The sequence below is a fragment of the Nelumbo nucifera genome, chromosome 1 (genome assembly GCF_055504915.1).
Source record: "Nelumbo nucifera cultivar China Antique chromosome 1, China Antique-T2T, whole genome shotgun sequence".
Taxonomy (NCBI): domain Eukaryota; kingdom Viridiplantae; phylum Streptophyta; class Magnoliopsida; order Proteales; family Nelumbonaceae; genus Nelumbo; species Nelumbo nucifera.
In genome coordinates this window covers 74,357,482-74,376,353 of record NC_142649.1, presented here as the reverse complement: position 1 = coordinate 74,376,353, position 18,872 = coordinate 74,357,482, and the positions used below count along the sequence as shown (strand labels likewise).

General features: G+C 34.2%; 1 protein-coding gene across 25 annotated transcripts; it reads left to right on the top strand.

The window, feature by feature from the left end:
• Positions 1 to 7,773: 7,773 nt before the first annotated feature.
• Positions 7,774 to 15,370, top strand: LOC104604921 (uncharacterized). Of its 25 annotated transcripts, none has more exons than XR_016085784.1 (7): positions 7,774 to 8,117; positions 8,223 to 8,275; positions 8,365 to 9,179; positions 9,911 to 10,001; positions 11,189 to 11,389; positions 14,047 to 14,130; positions 14,939 to 15,370. XR_016085784.1 is itself a non-coding variant. In XM_088904042.1 (6 exons), the coding sequence occupies exons 4-6, from the start codon at positions 9,891 to 9,893 to the stop codon at positions 15,095 to 15,097; spliced, it is 354 nt and encodes a 117-aa protein (XP_088760168.1). In that variant the 5' UTR covers positions 7,775 to 8,117; positions 8,223 to 8,275; positions 8,365 to 8,410; positions 9,880 to 9,890; the 3' UTR covers positions 15,098 to 15,370. The 25 variants fall into 25 exon arrangements, 3 of the variants coding, with proteins under 3 accessions (XP_088760168.1, XP_088760164.1, XP_088760161.1); XR_016085785.1 differs by having other exon boundaries at positions 11,174 to 11,389; XR_016085783.1 differs by having other exon boundaries at positions 11,125 to 11,389.
• Positions 15,371 to 18,872: the final 3,502 nt, after the last annotated feature.

Below are 18,872 nucleotides of genomic sequence, written 5' to 3'. Positions count from 1 at the left end.
GAATCGTATTCCCCATTTAGAAAATCATATTTTCAATGATCAATCTTGAACCATAAACTGAACCAGATCTGAACCAAAAGGAATGGGAGAGGATTATACCTGATACGGAGAAATACTATCTCCCAATGGAGGTGTTCACGCCTAAGGAAGGATCCAAAATCTGCTCCCACTGAAGATGGCACAGTGCAGGGTGGAGCAGAATCAGCAACGTTCTTCAAAAGAACTTGATCCTTCGTAAGGATCAACTGGACGACTTGAGTACAGCTCCAACCAATCTTTTCACAAAAGATTGAAATCAAGATCCAATCTTGATTGCTCCCAAGAACTGGAGATCGAACTGAAGGAATGGCAAAAGCAGGAAGGTGGCGGCAGGAGAGAATTCGCAGTATGCAGGAAATCTCTCAATCTCTCTTTCTTCAAAGAGAAGAATGCTATGGATGTTGTTGTGTAGTAGGCTGCCGCCCCCTTCCCCTTTTATAATCTCAAAGGGATCAGCTCCTAATCAGATTAGGAGTTGTTAATCCAAATCATATTTGGGTTAGAAGTCCCTTAGTGATAAGGGATAATCCTTATCTTATCTGCAAATCAGATCAGCTGTCTCCTAATCTAATTAGGAGGTTTCCAGATGTAAATCTTATTTAGATCTTGGACTCTCTGAGTGGATAGGGTCTAAGCCCAATCCTTTTAGCTGACCCACTTCAGAATTCGCCCCCTTTAAATGACTGATCAAATCAGCCCAGTTCGAAATGGGCTTAAGGCCCATTAAGGTTATGTACTCAAAAACCTTCCAAATTGCTGCCCAGTTGGGCTTCCTTGTATGGCGTGGGACCCAAGCATTGATCTAAACATCAGCCACATGGGTTCAGCCCAGCCTTTGTTACAAGGCCTAGCCGAATGCACTGCTGAAGATAGTGTACCCCCTGAAACCCATCAAATGAGCTCTATGGGCCCAACACTTACACTAAGTGGTCCCTGGGCCAAGCCACCTTGTAACACCGAGGGACTGTGGGCAGATGCAAGATTAGCCCATCAGGTGTTATCCTCAATGGTCTTACACTTAACCTCTCAGCCCATAATGATCATACACTGCCCGACAAGATAGGACCTCTCCCTCGGCTGCAAGGAATAGTGTTGCACTCTCCTCTTATATGGATCCCGGGAATTAAAACCTTCTTGCAAACAATTTAGAAACCATACATATATACTTTTATATCTTATATAAAATATATTTTGCAAAACAAATCTCAACGGTTGAAATCGGCTGCCGGCAGTCTTGGTTTCCATCAGTGAGAGTGCATCCCCGATCATTACCTTTGTCCGACAAAGGGGCTGATCCTGTCACTATGATCACCCACTCAGATGAATTCTCGGACTGTCCCAACATACCCAGGTTTTGACCCCCGCTAAGGATCTCACTGATTGGTACATCAAAGACAGCCCAATCCGACACCTAGTGTAGTATCATAATCGAGTCTAGGGGTCGGGTGTAACTTTCCAGTTTTGCCCATCAATCTCCAAGGTCCAGGGCAATACTGGAAATCTGGTCCAGTTCAAAGATTCAATTAATCCTACACTGTATGTGCCTAGGGTCTCACCCTGGCAGCTGAGACAAGCCACCCCAACCGACTTGGTGGCACTACAGTGTCAGCCTTGTCAGGATAGGTCTCCCTAGACCGACCCACTGGCTGTGAACATTCTAAACTAACACGAGTCTCATTAAGTGTCCAGTTTAAGGGTATTACACAGAAACATACCAAGGGAACATGAATCAAATATGTATCTTTATTCATTTACAATAAACTCATAAAGTACATCATTCTGATTGAAGCTAAGGGCATACAAAACTGTCTAACACCGAACTAGTAAGAGATCATCAATGATGGAAGCTTCCTATTCTAGTGTAGAGGAAGAAGTAGCAGATTCCTCATTAATATAGGTATAGATGGCAAGGTAGTAGGAGATACCTCAGGGGTAGGAGCAGCAAGACTAGACACGTATTAGCATTAATGATACCCAAAGAAGGTAAAGTAATGTCAGTGGGAGCACAAGTTAGAAGATGGCAAGGACTGTACAAATCCGAGAAAGGAATGTTTATTAGAGACAACATGTCGAGCAATGATTTCTTTGCCAGTTGCAGGGTTGTAACAACGGTATCCTTTGTGAATGTTGCTATAGCTAATAAAGATATAAGAAGTAGATAAAAAATCCATCTTATGCAAATTATAAGGCCAAAAAAGAGGAAAGCATTTGCAACCAAACACCTTTAACATAGAATAATTAGGAGGTTTGCCAAACAATTTCTCATACTAAGACCCGGAGTTGGCAGTCGATTGATAAAAAAGACTACAGTTTCAACAGCATTCGTCCATAAGGATTGGAGGAGAAAGGAAGATGTCAGTAGAGATAACATGGACTCAATAATGTGCTGATGTTTGCATTCAGCATTGCCATTTTGTTCATGCATATTATGACAGTTGAGATAATGAGTAATACTGGCATTGTCAAGATATCGAGAAAAAGAGTGAAATTCACCACCCTAATCACTTTGAAACATCTTGACTTTTGTTGAAAACAAAGTCTCAACATGATTTTTAAATTGAAAAAACATATTAAACACATCCGACTTCTTCTCAAGAGGAAGAATCCATGAAAATTTTGAATATGCATCCATAAATAAAACATAATATCAAAATACTTTATTGGATAAAATTGGGGCAGGTCCTCATACATCGGAAAATACTAATTCAAGAGAAGAATAAAAAGTTGTATTTGAAAATGGTAAACTTAAACGATGGGCTTTGCCCACTAGCAAGCTTCACACACAAAAAGACAATTAAGAGATTTAGAATAAGGTAAACCAAATTTAAAATTAATGTTTTTCACAACTCTTAGGGAAGCATGGCCAAGTCATTAATGCTACTTTGCCAAGGATGTTTTCTTGCCAACAAAAGCTTCCAAGTTTTTTGTCTTGTGCTGAACTGCTCCAAGAAATTGATATAGTATATCTCTACTGGGTCCTCAAAGTAAAACTCTCCCCGTATAATCTTTCAAAACAAAGAAATTCAGATGAAATTCAAAAATCAGTCAGATTATTATTCTTCGTAAATTTACTTATAAAGAGCAAATTCTTAATAAAGAAATAATATAAAAAATATTCTTCAAAGCAAAATGATTATCATTGAAAATTAAAGAAGTCGACCATGTATTATTCATAGTCAAACATGTGCCATTACTAACCTTGACTTGATCAGAACCTTGGTATTCAGTTTGAGCTTGCAAGTTGTCAACATCTGGTGTAAGAATTGCAACGGGGCAGGGCGAGGATAGGGAACCACTCCCCATCTTCATCCCTGAGAAAAAACCTATCCCCGTCCCTGCTAACGGGGACAAGACTATCCCCGTCCCAGTACCTACGAGGATCCCCATCCCCGTAGGGTCCCCACACCCTGCCAATCCTCTTATATATAACCTACTAAGGTCAAAGTAAATTACATCATTTAACTATTATGGTCAAATTACTCATTGACAACAATGCAATCAAGATCGTTTGGATTTTTTTTTCCAAAAACACGCCAAACCTTAAATTTAGCCGACTGAATTTTTTCTCATAAACATATATTGGCATATTAAAAGGATTCTTGCTCCCTCCTACATTAAAAGCATGACACGAGTTTTGGTCAATAACTTTCAAACCTTAAACTTTTGGCATATTTTGGCATATTAAAAGGATTCTTCAAATCAGAATTTGATTATCTTTAATAGGAGAGGACCACCAAATATGAACTAGAAAGTTTCAAGGAATTGTGGGTCTATCAATAACTTTCAAATACAGGAGTCGGAGTCTACATGGAAAAGAAAGGAATTCATGTTCCAATATTAAATTCGTCTTAAACTCAAACAAAATAACAATAATTTGAAAAAAAAATTAAATGTATAAATATTTAAATGTCAAAAGAAACAATTAATCCATGCAAAACTAATCAACTAATTAAGAAATAAACACATTTACTCGAAGTCTCAAGACATATAAAAGCATACTTTTAATTAGCCATGCGAAACTAATCAATTCAAGTGCTTAACATCTCCATGTAATATTATTTTCTTCAAAAACTACCTTTCAACTTGAAGCATTATCGCAACATGATTCTTTGTCCTACAATATTATAAAATCATACATTTTGTTTAATTATTATTAATTAAATTTAATATACTTAAAGAGAGGTGACGAAAAAATAAAGATAGCATAGAAAACACAAATTTTAATATACCTCATTTATATCCATATCTTTGAAAAGTGTAACATCCCAAATGAGTAGCCGAACAAGAATATGATAAAAAACAATTCAATTTAATTATCCATGCATTCTATAAAATATATAAATTTTTTGAATAATTATAATAAAATACTTTAAATACCTTGTATTTCAGCCCATAATCAATCTTGTGCACACATTAATGCCTCTAATGTATCGGGATGAAGCCTGTTATGATATGGGTTAATAAATCTTCCATTACTACTAAAAGAAGATTCTGAAGCCACAGTGGGTACAGGAATAGCCAAGACATCTCTAGCAATCAATTTCAAAGTAGGATACTTAATCCCAGTTATTTTTCACCACTCCACTATGTTAAAATCAACCATTTTAGGTATAACAGGTTCTTCCAAATAATGATCTAACTCGGACTTAACATATGCAACATTACTCTTTGAAGCCACATACAAGTCATAATCACACATGCGATCCAACTCATCAATAGTAGCAATCCCTAATTTAGAAGTCATAACCATTGAAGATTCGAACTCATAGCTTCCACTCTAGAATTTGATTGATACTGAGTAACCGAGTCAACACAAATTTTTTTGGACTTTTCTAATTTCATCCAAATATGTAGTATGTCCATAAATAAGTTTATATTAATATTCCAATAATGTCAACTTGTACCTAGGATTTAAGACAATAGCTATAGTCATAATACTATGAATTTCACACCAATACTTGTCAAGCTTGGATGCCATTTTTGATGCCATTAATTTTATGCCATCATGCCCACAATTAAGCCACCGCCTCAATGCTAATTTAATCTCACAAATTTTAGGAAAATAAAAATTAGTTATAGGATATTTGGTTTTAGAAAACAACTCAGTCACATTATAAAACAATTTCAACTTACAAAATTCTTTTGCCATTTTCCAATTACTCTCAAATGGCACACATTTGTATAATGGATATCGTTGCTTTCAACGAGAAAAAAAATCCTTATAGCCTATAGCAACATGAAGTATCAAATAGGTGGAATTCCACCACTACTTTGGCAACAAGGACTTCATTACAGTTGTAAATGGTTGTTGCCGAAAATAAACATTAACAACAATTGATCAACATCTTTGCTAAATCAAATGAATTGGCAACAAAGGTTAGCTAATTGTTGCTCATTTTATTTTTAACTTTTGCTAAAGCAATGAAATGAAAACAAAGCTTACGATTGTTTACTTATTGAATATCCAATTGTTAAATTAGTGAATTGGAAACTAATGTGAATAATGCCATTAAATCTTTAGCAACAATCATTGAACATTGTAGTTATAAACATATTTAATACATCAACAAATGGAATAAATAACAAAAATTTATTTTAATGAGTCGAGCTTGAATTAATTACAATGGTTTGATTACTGGACAACCAAGTAATTAATTAATCAAAATTTAAAATAATAATATACAAAAAATTATTAAATAAGATAATACAATATAAAAATTGAAGAAAACATGTAACAATTATATTAAATACTTAAATATAATGATTGAGATGTTATAAATATAGAAAAATGAAAAAATGGGAAGAAAACTCAATTCTTTTGAGTTTTAACGTTTTATTTCTATTTTTGGAGTTCAAGTATGATAACAAACTTAACTAGTCTTGGGTCGAATAGGTTAGACCAATCATGGTCCTTGGGTCACAACATTTGTTTGGTTTTTAACTGGTAACCATCAATGAACCGATATCATTAACCAATCATGGTCCTTGGGTCAAAAATTACACACTAAATTGAACTTAGATCCTAATATTTAGAATTTTTTTGTCTAAATAAGCAATTAAAATTAAAATATAAATATAAGCTAAACAAAAATTAAACTTTATATGTATACATGTAATTGACATGTTTGACCCAAATAATCAAACAAATGTACCACCTAGAGGCAAGACATTAGATATTTGGGATCTGATCCGATCTTATTTATTTTTTTCAAAACTTAATAATTTATTAAAATAAAATAAATATAACAATTTAAGTAAAGCAAAATAAAAAATGCAAGTATATTTCAACTATTTCCATCATTTATATGCATGCTTTTTATAAAAAATAAATAATATAACAAATTTACAAAAATTCAATATAAATAATATATTTATAAATAAATAAATAACATATGTATGTGTTATATATATTTATATAAATAAATAAATGACATATCGATTGGATAGGGGTGATCGAAATCCGATCCTATTTTCTATTCAATCTAATCCGAATATCTGAAGTGTGGAGGTCGGAATCTAACAAAATAGGATATATTGGATTTAGCTCGAATCAAATCAGATCATGATTTGAACCATTTGCATCCCCTGGAAGGTTAGACTATTTTTGCCTCTAGGCCAAGGGTCACTAGTTTGATCGTTTGGGTCAGATGGGTTAAAATTTTTTAGATGTAATATATGTATATTTAATTTATATTCTTAATTTATTTTTAATCTTTTTATTTATAAAAATTATAAAAATTGTGATTTAGGGCCAAAAAAAGGTTTTATTTTGTAAAAATAGTGGGGCAAGGCACCATATAGATCTCAAAAAGTTACGCAAAATAAAAAATAAAGATCATCTCAATTAGATATCTGAGCACAAAGCAATGTTTTCAACCCGTTGTTAATTCAGTTGGTTGAACCATTCAAACAGTTACATAGTCAAGATTCTAGGTCTAGTTTGAGTGAAACCTGGGCCAAAACCCATTGGATTGATAAAAATGTACCAAATCAAATAGTTGGTTCGTTGAATCAATTGATCCATTTACTGGGTTGCAAGTTACATACTAATTGTGTATGCAAACTATATATAGACACTGATACAATCTGACCCGCTTGACCTAATCGGTCAAACTAGTGACTTGCGACCCAGAGGCAAAAACAAGAAACCATAATTTGGGTGCTCACAGTGGTTGGGTCAATTTTTGGAACCGAACTAGTACTACCGGTTTTTGGAAAATTGGTAATTGGAATTGAACCAAAGCTAGTTAGTTAACCGTCGATTCAGTTTATCAATTTTTTGGTTTTTTAATTTTTATAATATATATTTATATATAATGCATATTTATTAATTTATAATATATAAAAATATAAAATATATATAATATAATATACATAAATATATATAATATATAATGTACATAATTATATATTTATAAAATAAATAGAAATATATGTATACCGATCGGTTCAGTTAACCGTTGGTTTTCTATATTGGTTAACCGAAACCGAACCAGTACCTTCAATTTTTAAAAAACACCAAAACTGAAACCAAACCTAACCAATTTTTCGGTTCGGTTTGAGTTGATTTGGTTTTTCGGTTTTTTTTCTCACCCCTAACCATAATTAGATTTTAGTTTCTAAGACAAGAACCCAAATCATTTTAGTTACCAATCAAAATGATCATTACTATTTTTTATTAGCATACTAATAAATCTTAATATTTTGTTAGAAAACATAATTAAAAACTTCCCTCTTCCAGCCATGAATGCCATGGTGTTTAATTTATACTTTTTCCCTCCATGATAACGCGCCAATTCCAGTTCTCCCTTCCTACATCTCTCTTCCGACTCTTCCTCTTCAACTGCAATCAAACACCATCAAATAGTTCAACTCTCCCTTACAAATTAATCTCTGCTCCCACTCTTCGTTTTCCGCTAGAATTAGAACACCATCAGAGGATCGACTTTAATCTCTCCTCCTACTCACTCGTTTCTGGTTCATAGATTTAGGTTGTGGTGGTCGAACAAGTCACGATTTAGGCCGAGCAAGACGGGGGCATTGTGGTCGAACAAGTCAAATCGGGTGAAGACGCTGAGGTAACCAAAATTTCCATATCCGTAGAGGTTAGAAATCCCTCATACTGGCTTTTGGTTGCATATTTAGGTTATAAATCTCCCTGTTTGTCATGATTGGAACATTAGGTCGAGCAAGATTGGCTATGGTCGAGCAAGCTAGATAGGGGGAAGACATTCAAGTAATGTTTTATCTTTCTCTCTCGCCCAATGTAGGATATCCCTTTCTCTCTCGCCCAATTTAATGTTTATCTTTTTTTGTTTGTTTCAGGAAAGATCGAACCAGAGTTATCAAACATTCTGGACTTGCGTATATTGTATGTTCTGCAAACCCTCTGAATGTTTATTTCAATTACAGGTAGTTGTCTCATTTATTTTTTGCTTGTCATAATGGTATTATCATTTCATTTGGTTATCATAGCCAGCTTTAACCGACCAAATGTTTAGTAGACTATTGGATTTCATTTTCGAAAGCTGTTGTACACAGGAGTAGCATTTTCAGTTAACTTAATTTCAATCTTTAAGCAGATGGTACATAGGAATTACAACTTTTTTGGTTGACTATGTTCCATTATCTAATTTTTCTCATGACAAATCAAATTTGAAAATTCTGGTTCTGGGAAAATAGCATTTTCACATATAATTGTGCAGATGGCTGTATGGTAAACATGATGGATCCCCTTGTAGGTTATCAACTAGGGCAATTGTTAGTAGGAATAATTCTGTAAAGGCTGATTCTGTTGTAAAGAAGAGTTCATGTAAAGTTGTAAAGCTGATTCTGTAAAGGTGACCAATGTTGATAGCTATTCATTGATGTAATTATAATATTTATGGGTTGTTTGCATTTTAAGGTAGAAGTTTTATTAGTTTTAGGATTTAGTTTGGCTGGTCCAATAAGTTCAAGAAACAATTGTATGTTTAGAAATTAGAATAAAGGTTGTATCTTCAGAAGCTACCTAGGCTGATAATGTAGTACTTTGTTTTTCTATTATCAAGAAAAAATAGTTAGTTATGGATTCTTTTATTATGGCAGGGTTACAATGTTGGGAATGTTTAGGAGAATTTCAATAAGGGAAAGAAGTTTATGTAAGATCCACAAACATGAGAATATCAACCTTAAAGTAAAATTTTGCATTTTAGTTCTTTCTAATTTAGTTTTGATACCAATCACTTTGGAGGTCCAATACTGATACCGAACACACACTGAGGCTCAATGCCTAATTTAGTTCTTTCTATTTCTTAGTTCATCTTATTTTCTTATTTTTACCAGAATGTATTTTCTTTTTCTGCAATGAATCCTATTTTCCCAAGTTGCAATTCTGAAAACTCAATTTAACTCAATCCTTAAACACTATATTTTCAAATTACAGATACCTAGATAACAACTAGTTATTAATCTTTGTAATGGAAACTGCATCAATTTGATCTATTAGTACATTGCCCTGAGATTCTTTCTTTTCTAGAAATCACTACTAAACATTGGAGTGTCATTTGACTTCTGCCCATAACTGGTGAAATTTTGAATGATACATTTTACTTTTCTTGTTCATTAGGCTTATTTTGCTTCTGTCTAATTTCTGTTTTCATCAGTCAAGCATTGATGGGTTTGGCTAACTTCTAGATGCCTTAGATTTTCTGTTTTCATAAAGGTTAGAATTTATGAATTATGATATGTTTGGCTAACTTCTAAATTAGTTCCGAGTCTACACATTAATTCCATCTCCTATTTGTCTTAAATCATCTTTGTTTCATCTCTTTATTCTGTGCAACCAATTCTTCTGCATAGCTAAGCTCACAATGAGATTTTGTAAGAGCAGAAAGACTCCCTGGGTTTCATGCCGGTGTTGGGACTTGGGAGTGGTGGCAACACTGGTGAGAAACTTCCTCCTGATTGGCACACTGAGAAAGGTAATTCTTGATTCTGTTGATATTTATATGAAGATTTCCCTTGTTGGGCCAACTGGATTATTTAAACTTGACTAAATGCTGATGGATACTTTCATCAGTGGATCTATAGATGGAGAAGGTAGAATATGTGGTGTTTCTGATGAATGAGTTGTTGACTGGGCCGATGTATGCAAGATTTAGTAATTTGCATATGATGTCAACCAGATGAAGAGGATTTTCTTCTAACTATTTGATTCCACTATGGTTTAGCCATAAAATTTTTTCTTTTGATGTCCTCATCCTTATAAACTCATTTCTTCAGGATTGTAACTGATTATTATTTCATTGATCAGTTTATAGAAATCTGATTATTGAAGAGGATTTAGAGGTAATTTTAGAGTGGTTATAGGGGAACCTGGCAGTTGAGGCATCAAGTTCAAGAAGCAAGACCACTAATAAACACTTTGGGAGGTTCTATTCTGTTGCATGGATTCCAAGGTCTGCCAACATGCATGTTCACAAACTCCTGGGTTGAGTCTGTTGTATATATAGTGACTATATATATCAGACTCTGACGTTTCATATATTCAGGAAGTCAAGACTGAATTTCATATATACGGCAGGTTACAACCTGTTCATCAAAACGACATTTACTCAACCCATCTTTCCCAAGAAATCAAGTCTACAGTAAAAAGACAGCTCATGATCAAGCTAATTGTCCAGTCAATCTGTTAGGTTGGACCCGTTCAATGGGAGCCACACGACCAATGAAAATTGGAGTTATAAACAGTTAATATATATGTTGGAAATTAACAAGACAGTCTCTACACATCCTAGACGACCAAGAAACAAGATATTAGGTCTTATTTTGCACAAGCTAAAATAAGCTTAATGAATATATTAATGAAACATATACTAAACAATTAAAAGTTGGTTATAACCAAGGGAAAAGCAAGTTCAATATATACTTCCTGGTCAATTAGTTCATTGCAGACCTGAAATCATCTCCTATAAATATACCATTATTCTTCTCCTTGTTCAAGGTTCTCAATCATCTTCAGAAGACTCTTACTTCTCTCTCTCTCTCAAATCATCTCCTATAAATATATATGTTGGAAGAGGTTTCTTGATCCATCATTCTCAGAGTACAGGAATGGATTTAATATGGTTGTCTTCTGAGCTTTTCTCACCAGAGCTGTGGGAAGCAGGGCCAAAGGAGAATCTATTAGGCCTGTTAAGCCTGGCATCAAATTGCATAATGGAGGCACTTTCTGTGAGACCATCAATGAAGCATGTTGCAGAGAAACTGAAGCAGTTACAGACCAACTGACAACCGATCTTACTCTCAGTTCTGAATTGCCAGGACAGTGATAAATCACGGTTCTGATGTCCTTAAGGTCATAATTAAGGTCAGTTCATTAGCTTAATCATAATAACTAATGATTGTACCCATATGTTTGCAGTTGCATGATTATACCCATATGTTTGCAGTTGCATGATTGTACCCATATAGTTCTAATAGGCTTGGATTATGTATGGCTTGGACTTCTTGTTTTGATACAAACACTGTACGCTATGGATATATAAGAATGTGCTTGGGATAGGTTTTGGACACCAAGTATGTTAATTTCCAAAGCAGGAATAGATTTAATGTCTTAGACTCATCATGATACATTCATGTTTACTAGCATGATTGCAACTTGGGGAGGCCAGTCCATGTCAATCTGAGTTTTTTTTTTGGGCTTTTTAACAACTCAAGTTTTCATTAATTATAAACAGAAAACAGCCAGAGCCTGAGGTTAATTCAAGTTGAGCCAGATCTAGATTAATTGGGTTCGGTCTGGCCTAGGCCAGAATTCAGCTCAAGATAACTGTAGTTCCAAAAAAATTGCACAGATTAGCTGATTGGATAGTTTAACCATGAAGATGCAGACAACCCGATTAGGTCACCACATCGCACATTGAACAAGAAAGAGCAGTACACTCCTAAAAGCAATCATGACCCAGTAGACAAATGATACCTGAAGCAGGACCAACAAGAAAATATATCTTAAAATTATGAGCACCGTAAATTCAGGCTCTAGGTACTGTAGCTTGATTCTGGAACCGAGGATGCTCTTTCTGTCTGCAGAAACAAGAAATGCTCAAAAGCATTCATTTATAAGCACTAAAATATATTGGATGAAAATTTTTATCACATAGCAAGTCATCAGATGACTTTTAAGTAAAACTAACATAAACAGATTTGATCAGGTGCAGGATTCAAACTCAGCAGGATAAACAAATCTAAGGTTAGCTTCTAATACAACTTTAAGTAAAAAAAATTACCAAGTTGACTATTTGTTCTCATATCTATAGTGATTGAGTTTTGTCTGTGGTTTTAATGATGTGTGTATATAATATATTGATAATTAAAAAAAATATAAAAGTTTACGAAAGGAATAGAAGTTCTTCCACTAAAGATGCATATTCAGAGATATAAAGGATATCTATCGACTTACAAAAATATCATAGAATGTTTAATTAGAACATGAACATTGCTAGATATAGATTGGATATAAATATTACTTTTGAGGCCTTGGCTTGGTCTATTGTGCCCTAACATCACATGCCTGTCCTGTTAAATTAATTATCCTTAAAATATATCCTTTCCAGACCAATGGACTGAAAATTGTAGTTCAAGCTCATCTAGAGGATGCTCCTTGTCAGGCCATCTCAGCCAAGTACACCCTATAAATTATCATTATTAATAAGAACAAATATCTTATGGATATGGCACTAAACAGAGCAGAATGGCAAAACATTCACATAACAACCATTTTTTATGGTCTTTCCTTTTTTTTTACTTTCAGGTAATGATTCTAGTGACCCATTGAACAGGTCAGCTTGGTGAACTGTTCACTGTCCAACAGTTGCTAATCATCTCCTTTTATGTTCAAGGTGATTAGGATCTTTTTTTTTTGTTTTCTCAAGTTACACAGAGACAAATAAATGAATAAATAAAATTGAACTTTGAACAGGGGGCTTAAACTAACATAATCATAGACTCAGTCTCATAGAGAAAGATTTCTCCCACTGAGCACTCTAATTGGTTTCATAATTTCAGTATTCAAACCTTAACATAAAGTCCAAACAAGGCAAGCCCACCATTTCTAAATCACTCATCAACCAAAAAATGAAACAAAAACAGATGGCTAGAAGGCGTAGGAGCCCAACTTATTGATACACCTCTTGGTCCAAACAACAAGTTTAGTGCTTGTGATGAGAATATTCTAGAAGGCATAGGTAGATATCAAGGTTAGTTGATCAGTTGTTATATTTACAGATGGCTAAACTATATATTTCATATGCAGACTTTTTTTAATCAATAACAGCAAAACTGATTCATTAGGAGAAGAAAACCTTCCTACCTCAGAATAGAAGGAAGAAGTACAAGGCTAAGAAAAGCAATGGAACAAAAACAAGAAAAAAAGCAATTACATATTCATCCCCGGCCAGGAGTACCCCAATATCACTCACAACCCCTGATTTGGCCAAGGCATCAGCCAAGTCATTTACAGACCTTGGAATCCACTTGAATGAGCTGTTCAACTGAAAGCTCAAAGCTTGAGCCTGTCAAACCAAAGACCTGTAGCTCCGACTAATATCCTCATCAGATTGAATGATGCATCCATCCTATCACAGTTTGACAATCCCCTTCCACCACGAAGTCAGTCCACCCATGCATAGAGATAAGCTTTAGCCCTTGAATAAGTGCAAGCATTTCTACTTTGAGATCTATGTCCTGCCCAATTGGACCTGAATAAATAAGGTTTATGTTGCTGTTGCTATCTCTCACTACCCCTTCAATGCCAGAAGCCCCTAGGTTGCCAAGGCTGCATCTATCAAAGTTGAGTTTTAGCCTGGCATTCTTGGGATCCACATGCCTCTATGTTTCTAGACTGATACCCTGTCACAACATGCCATCCTCTCAACATCTGATCCGCATTTTTTGCAGTCCTAATCATTTGTTGTACAAAGTAGCCACTCTTAGATTGGCCCATCGAAATCTAACCTTTTTTTGCAGGTTGGTAGGGCTGGTCGTTTTGGGAGCAAGGGACTTGCAGTCACTTTTGTATCATCTGCTGCTGACTCTGATGTTCTTATTCAGGTTTGTCTGCTCTTCCATGGTAATGGGTTTCATAATCATTTTTGTCTCTTTGTTACAGCATGTGCGATATGTTATCTTGTTCGCATCAATCAACCTTGTCAAAAGAAAATACTTCAGTGATTATTGGTTCCATAACTTATGGCTGGGCTATAAATTGCCTAAAATAAGAAACTTGATGCCTACCTAGTTTGGTTTTTAGGTTACTATCCTATGGCCTAGTTTGGTGATACAAAAGGTTGTATTGTGCGTTTGTAAATGAACAACTGCATTAATAAGTTTGCACTGAAATGCTTTTGTACTTAACCTTTTTGTTCCTTGCTTGACACAAATGGTTTATGAAGTCTTTCTGATTATAAACTGGCATTTACCATTTTCTCTTTATTCAATATGGATCTATGACTAAATGCAAATGCTTATGGCGTTTTTCAACTTTCCTGATCCTGATTCTAATCAATTTGAGGATTCTGAAAATTATTTTCTAGTTTTCTGGTCAATATTTAATTTAGTCACCTGTGTGAAGAGTGCGATCTTCTCCTTCACTTCCCTGAATTTATCTCTACTTGGACTTGGAAGATGGAATCTATAAAGAGATTTGCAACAAATGCAAGCTGTGCATGTAAGGAAATTTCTTTTAATATTCAATGACTTGAGGTATCTAAATGGTGATGTATTTGTTGACAATGCCTTGAGTTGTTGAATGCCATAATAACATGAAGCTATAGAGGGTCATAGTGCTTTACTAAAACTGTGAAAATGCTTTACTAAAACTGAATGACGAGCTTTTTTTTCTTTCTCTGTTGTTTTGCAGCGGATTCCTCCAAATTTTACAAGGCACATTTCGAAAACAGCAATTGGAAGAGCAATCCTAGAGGATTGTAGTGGTTATCGTTGGTTCGTCAAATTAAGACAGACTTCAAGTGGCATATATTTGGCAGGATTTTTTAGTAGATCACTCTATACTGGATAATGAATTTTTACTATTTCTATATGATGGAAATCTGATATTCAATGTGAAGATTTTTGGCAAGAATGGATGTGGGAGAGATGCCAGTACATTTACTCTTAAGACAGACCAAGTCCCTACATTCTCAAATAGAAGAGAGAAAGGAGCTAGCCCATCAAGAAATTTTTTGTTAATTGTATTATTTATATGATATGAATTTGGAAATTGTAATATATTTTTAACATAGTTGCATATAAATTACAGTTGGAATGCAATTTCTATCTTTTATTACATCAATGGGCTCACATATTGGCATTTTACATATGTATTTTATTTAGATGATTGACAATCATTATTATAATATTTGCAAAAATTTATTAAATTAAATAGCAATAATTAAAATGATAATTGGCAACAGTTAATATAACAATTGCTTGATTGTTGCTATTTCAACAACAGTTTGGAAAAACCAATGCCATAAATAAGCATAAGAAACAGTTGTCCAATTGTTACTGGTTGTAAATTGGCAACAATTAACATGATTGTTGTATATGAAACTTTGGGGCAATAATTGCTTGATTGTTGCCTGTAATCTAGAGACAAATTTTCAACTGTTGCAAATTTATAATTAACATTAGTTAGTATGATTGTCATCAAAGGTACCATTGAGCAACATTTAATTAGTTATTGCTAAAGATTTATATGGGCAACGACTTTTATTAACTGTTGCTGAAAGAAGAATTTTGGCAACAGTTTCAATTGGTTGTGGTAAAATACTATTGTTGCCAACAGTTTGTTTAACTGTTGTGGGTAGTATATCCTACAACAATTGATTGTTGCTAAAAAGTTTTAACAACGGCTTTGCTAAAAACTTGTTCAGTTGTAAGTAAAACATTAGGCAACAGTTTTTTCTATATTGGAAACAATTTTTGACTGTTGCTAAAGGTCATTTTTCTTGTAATGCACCTAGTCTTACAATCAAGAACCAACTTCTTCGTGAGTGCGATTTTCAATTGATGAGCTATTTCGTCAAATTTTTCTTTTCTTTTTGGTGTTGCTAACCAAAAAACAACACCATCATGTATCCTTTCAATACCCTCACCAATCATCTCTAAACCATCTTTTACAATCAAATTTAAAATGCAAGTACAACACCACATATGCAATAATTTCCCATCCAACCACAATGAATCACTAGAAAGCTTTTCTAACAAAATATTCACCAATGCATCATTAGTAGAACAATTATCTAGTGTTATAGTGATTAGTGGACAACTTTTTATCAATGTTCCAATCCATTAAAGTATTAAAAAGATTCTTACAAAGTATCTTAGAAGTATGTGGATAAGGCACACAGAGAAACCTAAAAAAAATATTTTAAATAATCATAAATTCACAATCATTATTCACAAAGAAACTAGCTTAAAACAAAATAAATCATTAATGGTATTTTCTAAAGGAAAATAAAAAAAACTAGTAATGTAAATAAAAATTTAATAAAAAAATATTTAATTCATAATAGAAGTTACCTTATAATCCGACTTTGCAACACCCAATAACTCAATAAAATGTGTCGTGATAGCCATGAATCCCCTTTTTTGATTGTTAGAAGTCCACATGTCAGTTGTGATGGCAATTTTACTTGTATTTTTTTCTAATAATTTCATAGTTTTAGATTTTTGATGATCATAAATGCCGAAGATATCCTTCTTGATTGTATTCTAAGAAACCACCTTAAACAATGGTTGTAGAGAACTAGTGAATCTCCGAAACCCATGATGTTTTACCATTGACAATGGGTACTCATGTAAGATGATCATGTTGGCAAGTTCTCTTCTTGAAGTGTTTTGATCAAAAGTATAGGTTTCTAGTGCAACTTTCCCATCATCTATATTTTTAGATCTTAAAAATGATTGCTTTATACTCACTTGATTCTTGTATGGGCAACTTTTTAAGTGGTCATGCAAGTGTGTGGTCCCATTTTTTGTTTCCCCTCCAAGCTTTTTATTACAATAGATGCACATTGCTTTCCATTTATCTTTAACCCTTTGCTTCTTGAAATGTTTCCATACTATTGATCTCGATGTCCATGTATGACCTAATTCCTCCATGGTTGGCCTTGAACAAGTTGGTCCAGTTGGATTTGAATCAACCGGTGTTGGTAACTAGTTCAATGGAGGATGATTCAGATCTTGACTCTGGCTTTCTTGTGTAGAACTCATTTTTTTCTAAAAGGATTAAAAAATAGATAATACAATAGAATCAATAAATAATAAGATAATTACAATTGAGTTCAATTAGTATTTCATCTTAAAAAAAGAATTCCAAAGCTAACATGGCATGATTTAATTGTTTCATTACAAATATAAATACTATCTAACATTGTGGGGATTAAGTTTGCAGCATGGCAACCTAAAAAATAAGGTAATCAAAGTAGACAATATACCAGGGATTTAGTTTTAATGGGTCGTAGTTTAATTAAATAGACAATATATCAGTGGATTACTTTGTGAAGATTTGATTCAAAAGTCAAAACAATAATCGAAAGTGTTTTGATTACAATCTACTTATCCCTAATCGAAAAGGACAAAACATTATATATCAGAACTAGTAACCTTTCCCCCTTGTCCCGTGTTTTTGGATCATCGTTGCAGACTCTACTGGCTAATTCTCCGATGAGCTCAGTCTTTTAGGTCTGAATCGGGTAGTCTCTTTCCGTTTTGTGACCAAGAATGTCTTTGGTCTTCTCACCCTCATCACTATTGGAATAATAATTGGATGGGAGAATTGCCACCATCCAAATTTCAAAACAATAAAAAATTATATATACCAAAACTTGTAGTTGCAGAAGCAGACAAATTAATAATAATGATAGTAGATTCAAGTTGGGTGATTTAAATAAAAAACCCTGAGGAATTGCCACATACAAGTTGTCAAAGCAATAAAAACTATATAAAATAAAGAACTAAAATTTGCAGTACAAGGACAATATTAAAAAAATCATACTTGTAATCTGTTCAATGATGTTAAATAAAAAATATTTTAATGGAAAAATAGTAGAATATAAAAAGATATCTAGACTCCAGCACCGACTAGACGTTTGGGGTTGGGGACGATGAGAAAAACTGAAACATAGTTTATAGGGAAAGTGCCTAAAAGTATTATATATAGGGGTAATTTGGTAATTTTATTAATGGGATCCCCGTGAGATGGGGATTGGGGACCCCATGGGGTGGGAATGGAATCTCCGTCCCCGCTAACAAGGATGAAACTTTCCCCATCCCCATCCCCACGAGGGAAAAATCATCCCCATCCCTGCTCCATTCGGGGTGAATCCTCACAGGGATTGGGGGAATGGGGAAAATTGCCATCCCTAATCTGGTGTCATATGATGAGTGACACCACTATTTGAATATCAGATTGGATCAAATCCAGATCTAGACATAGAGCCATTATGGGGCAGGCCACTGTGAAAAGCTACAAGATCTACTGGATTTGAGCTGCTTTCTCCTTGATATGAGAGATTGAACTGTTTGTAACACTTTAGTGCATCATGGCCTAGCTTGTTATAAAGTTGACATGTTATGCTATTTCATTTTCCATGACCTTGTCCATGGCTTGAGGGCTGACCACCATGCCCTTGCCTTTGCCATGATTATTGTCACCCTTGTTTTGATTATATGAGTTCTGAAAGGACTGGAAACTGTTAGTAACATTTTTATTATTCATGGTGACAATCGTATTAGGACTTTCACTGGAAAAATTATGTTGCAAAGCCAAGATTCATGACTCAAAAGTA

Excerpts from the sequence above, each read along its gene's own strand:
- LOC104604921 (XM_088904042.1), top strand. The coding sequence starts at position 9,891 with ATGAGATTTTGTAAGAGCAGAAAGACTCCCTGGGTTTCATGCCGGTGT. Across the intron at positions 10,002-14,046 it reads TGATTGGCACACTGAGAAAG|GTTGGTAGGGCTGGTCGTTT; the intron begins GTAATTCTTGAT and ends CTTTTTTTGCAG. Across the intron at positions 14,131-14,938 it reads ACTCTGATGTTCTTATTCAG|CGGATTCCTCCAAATTTTAC; the intron begins GTTTGTCTGCTC and ends GTTGTTTTGCAG.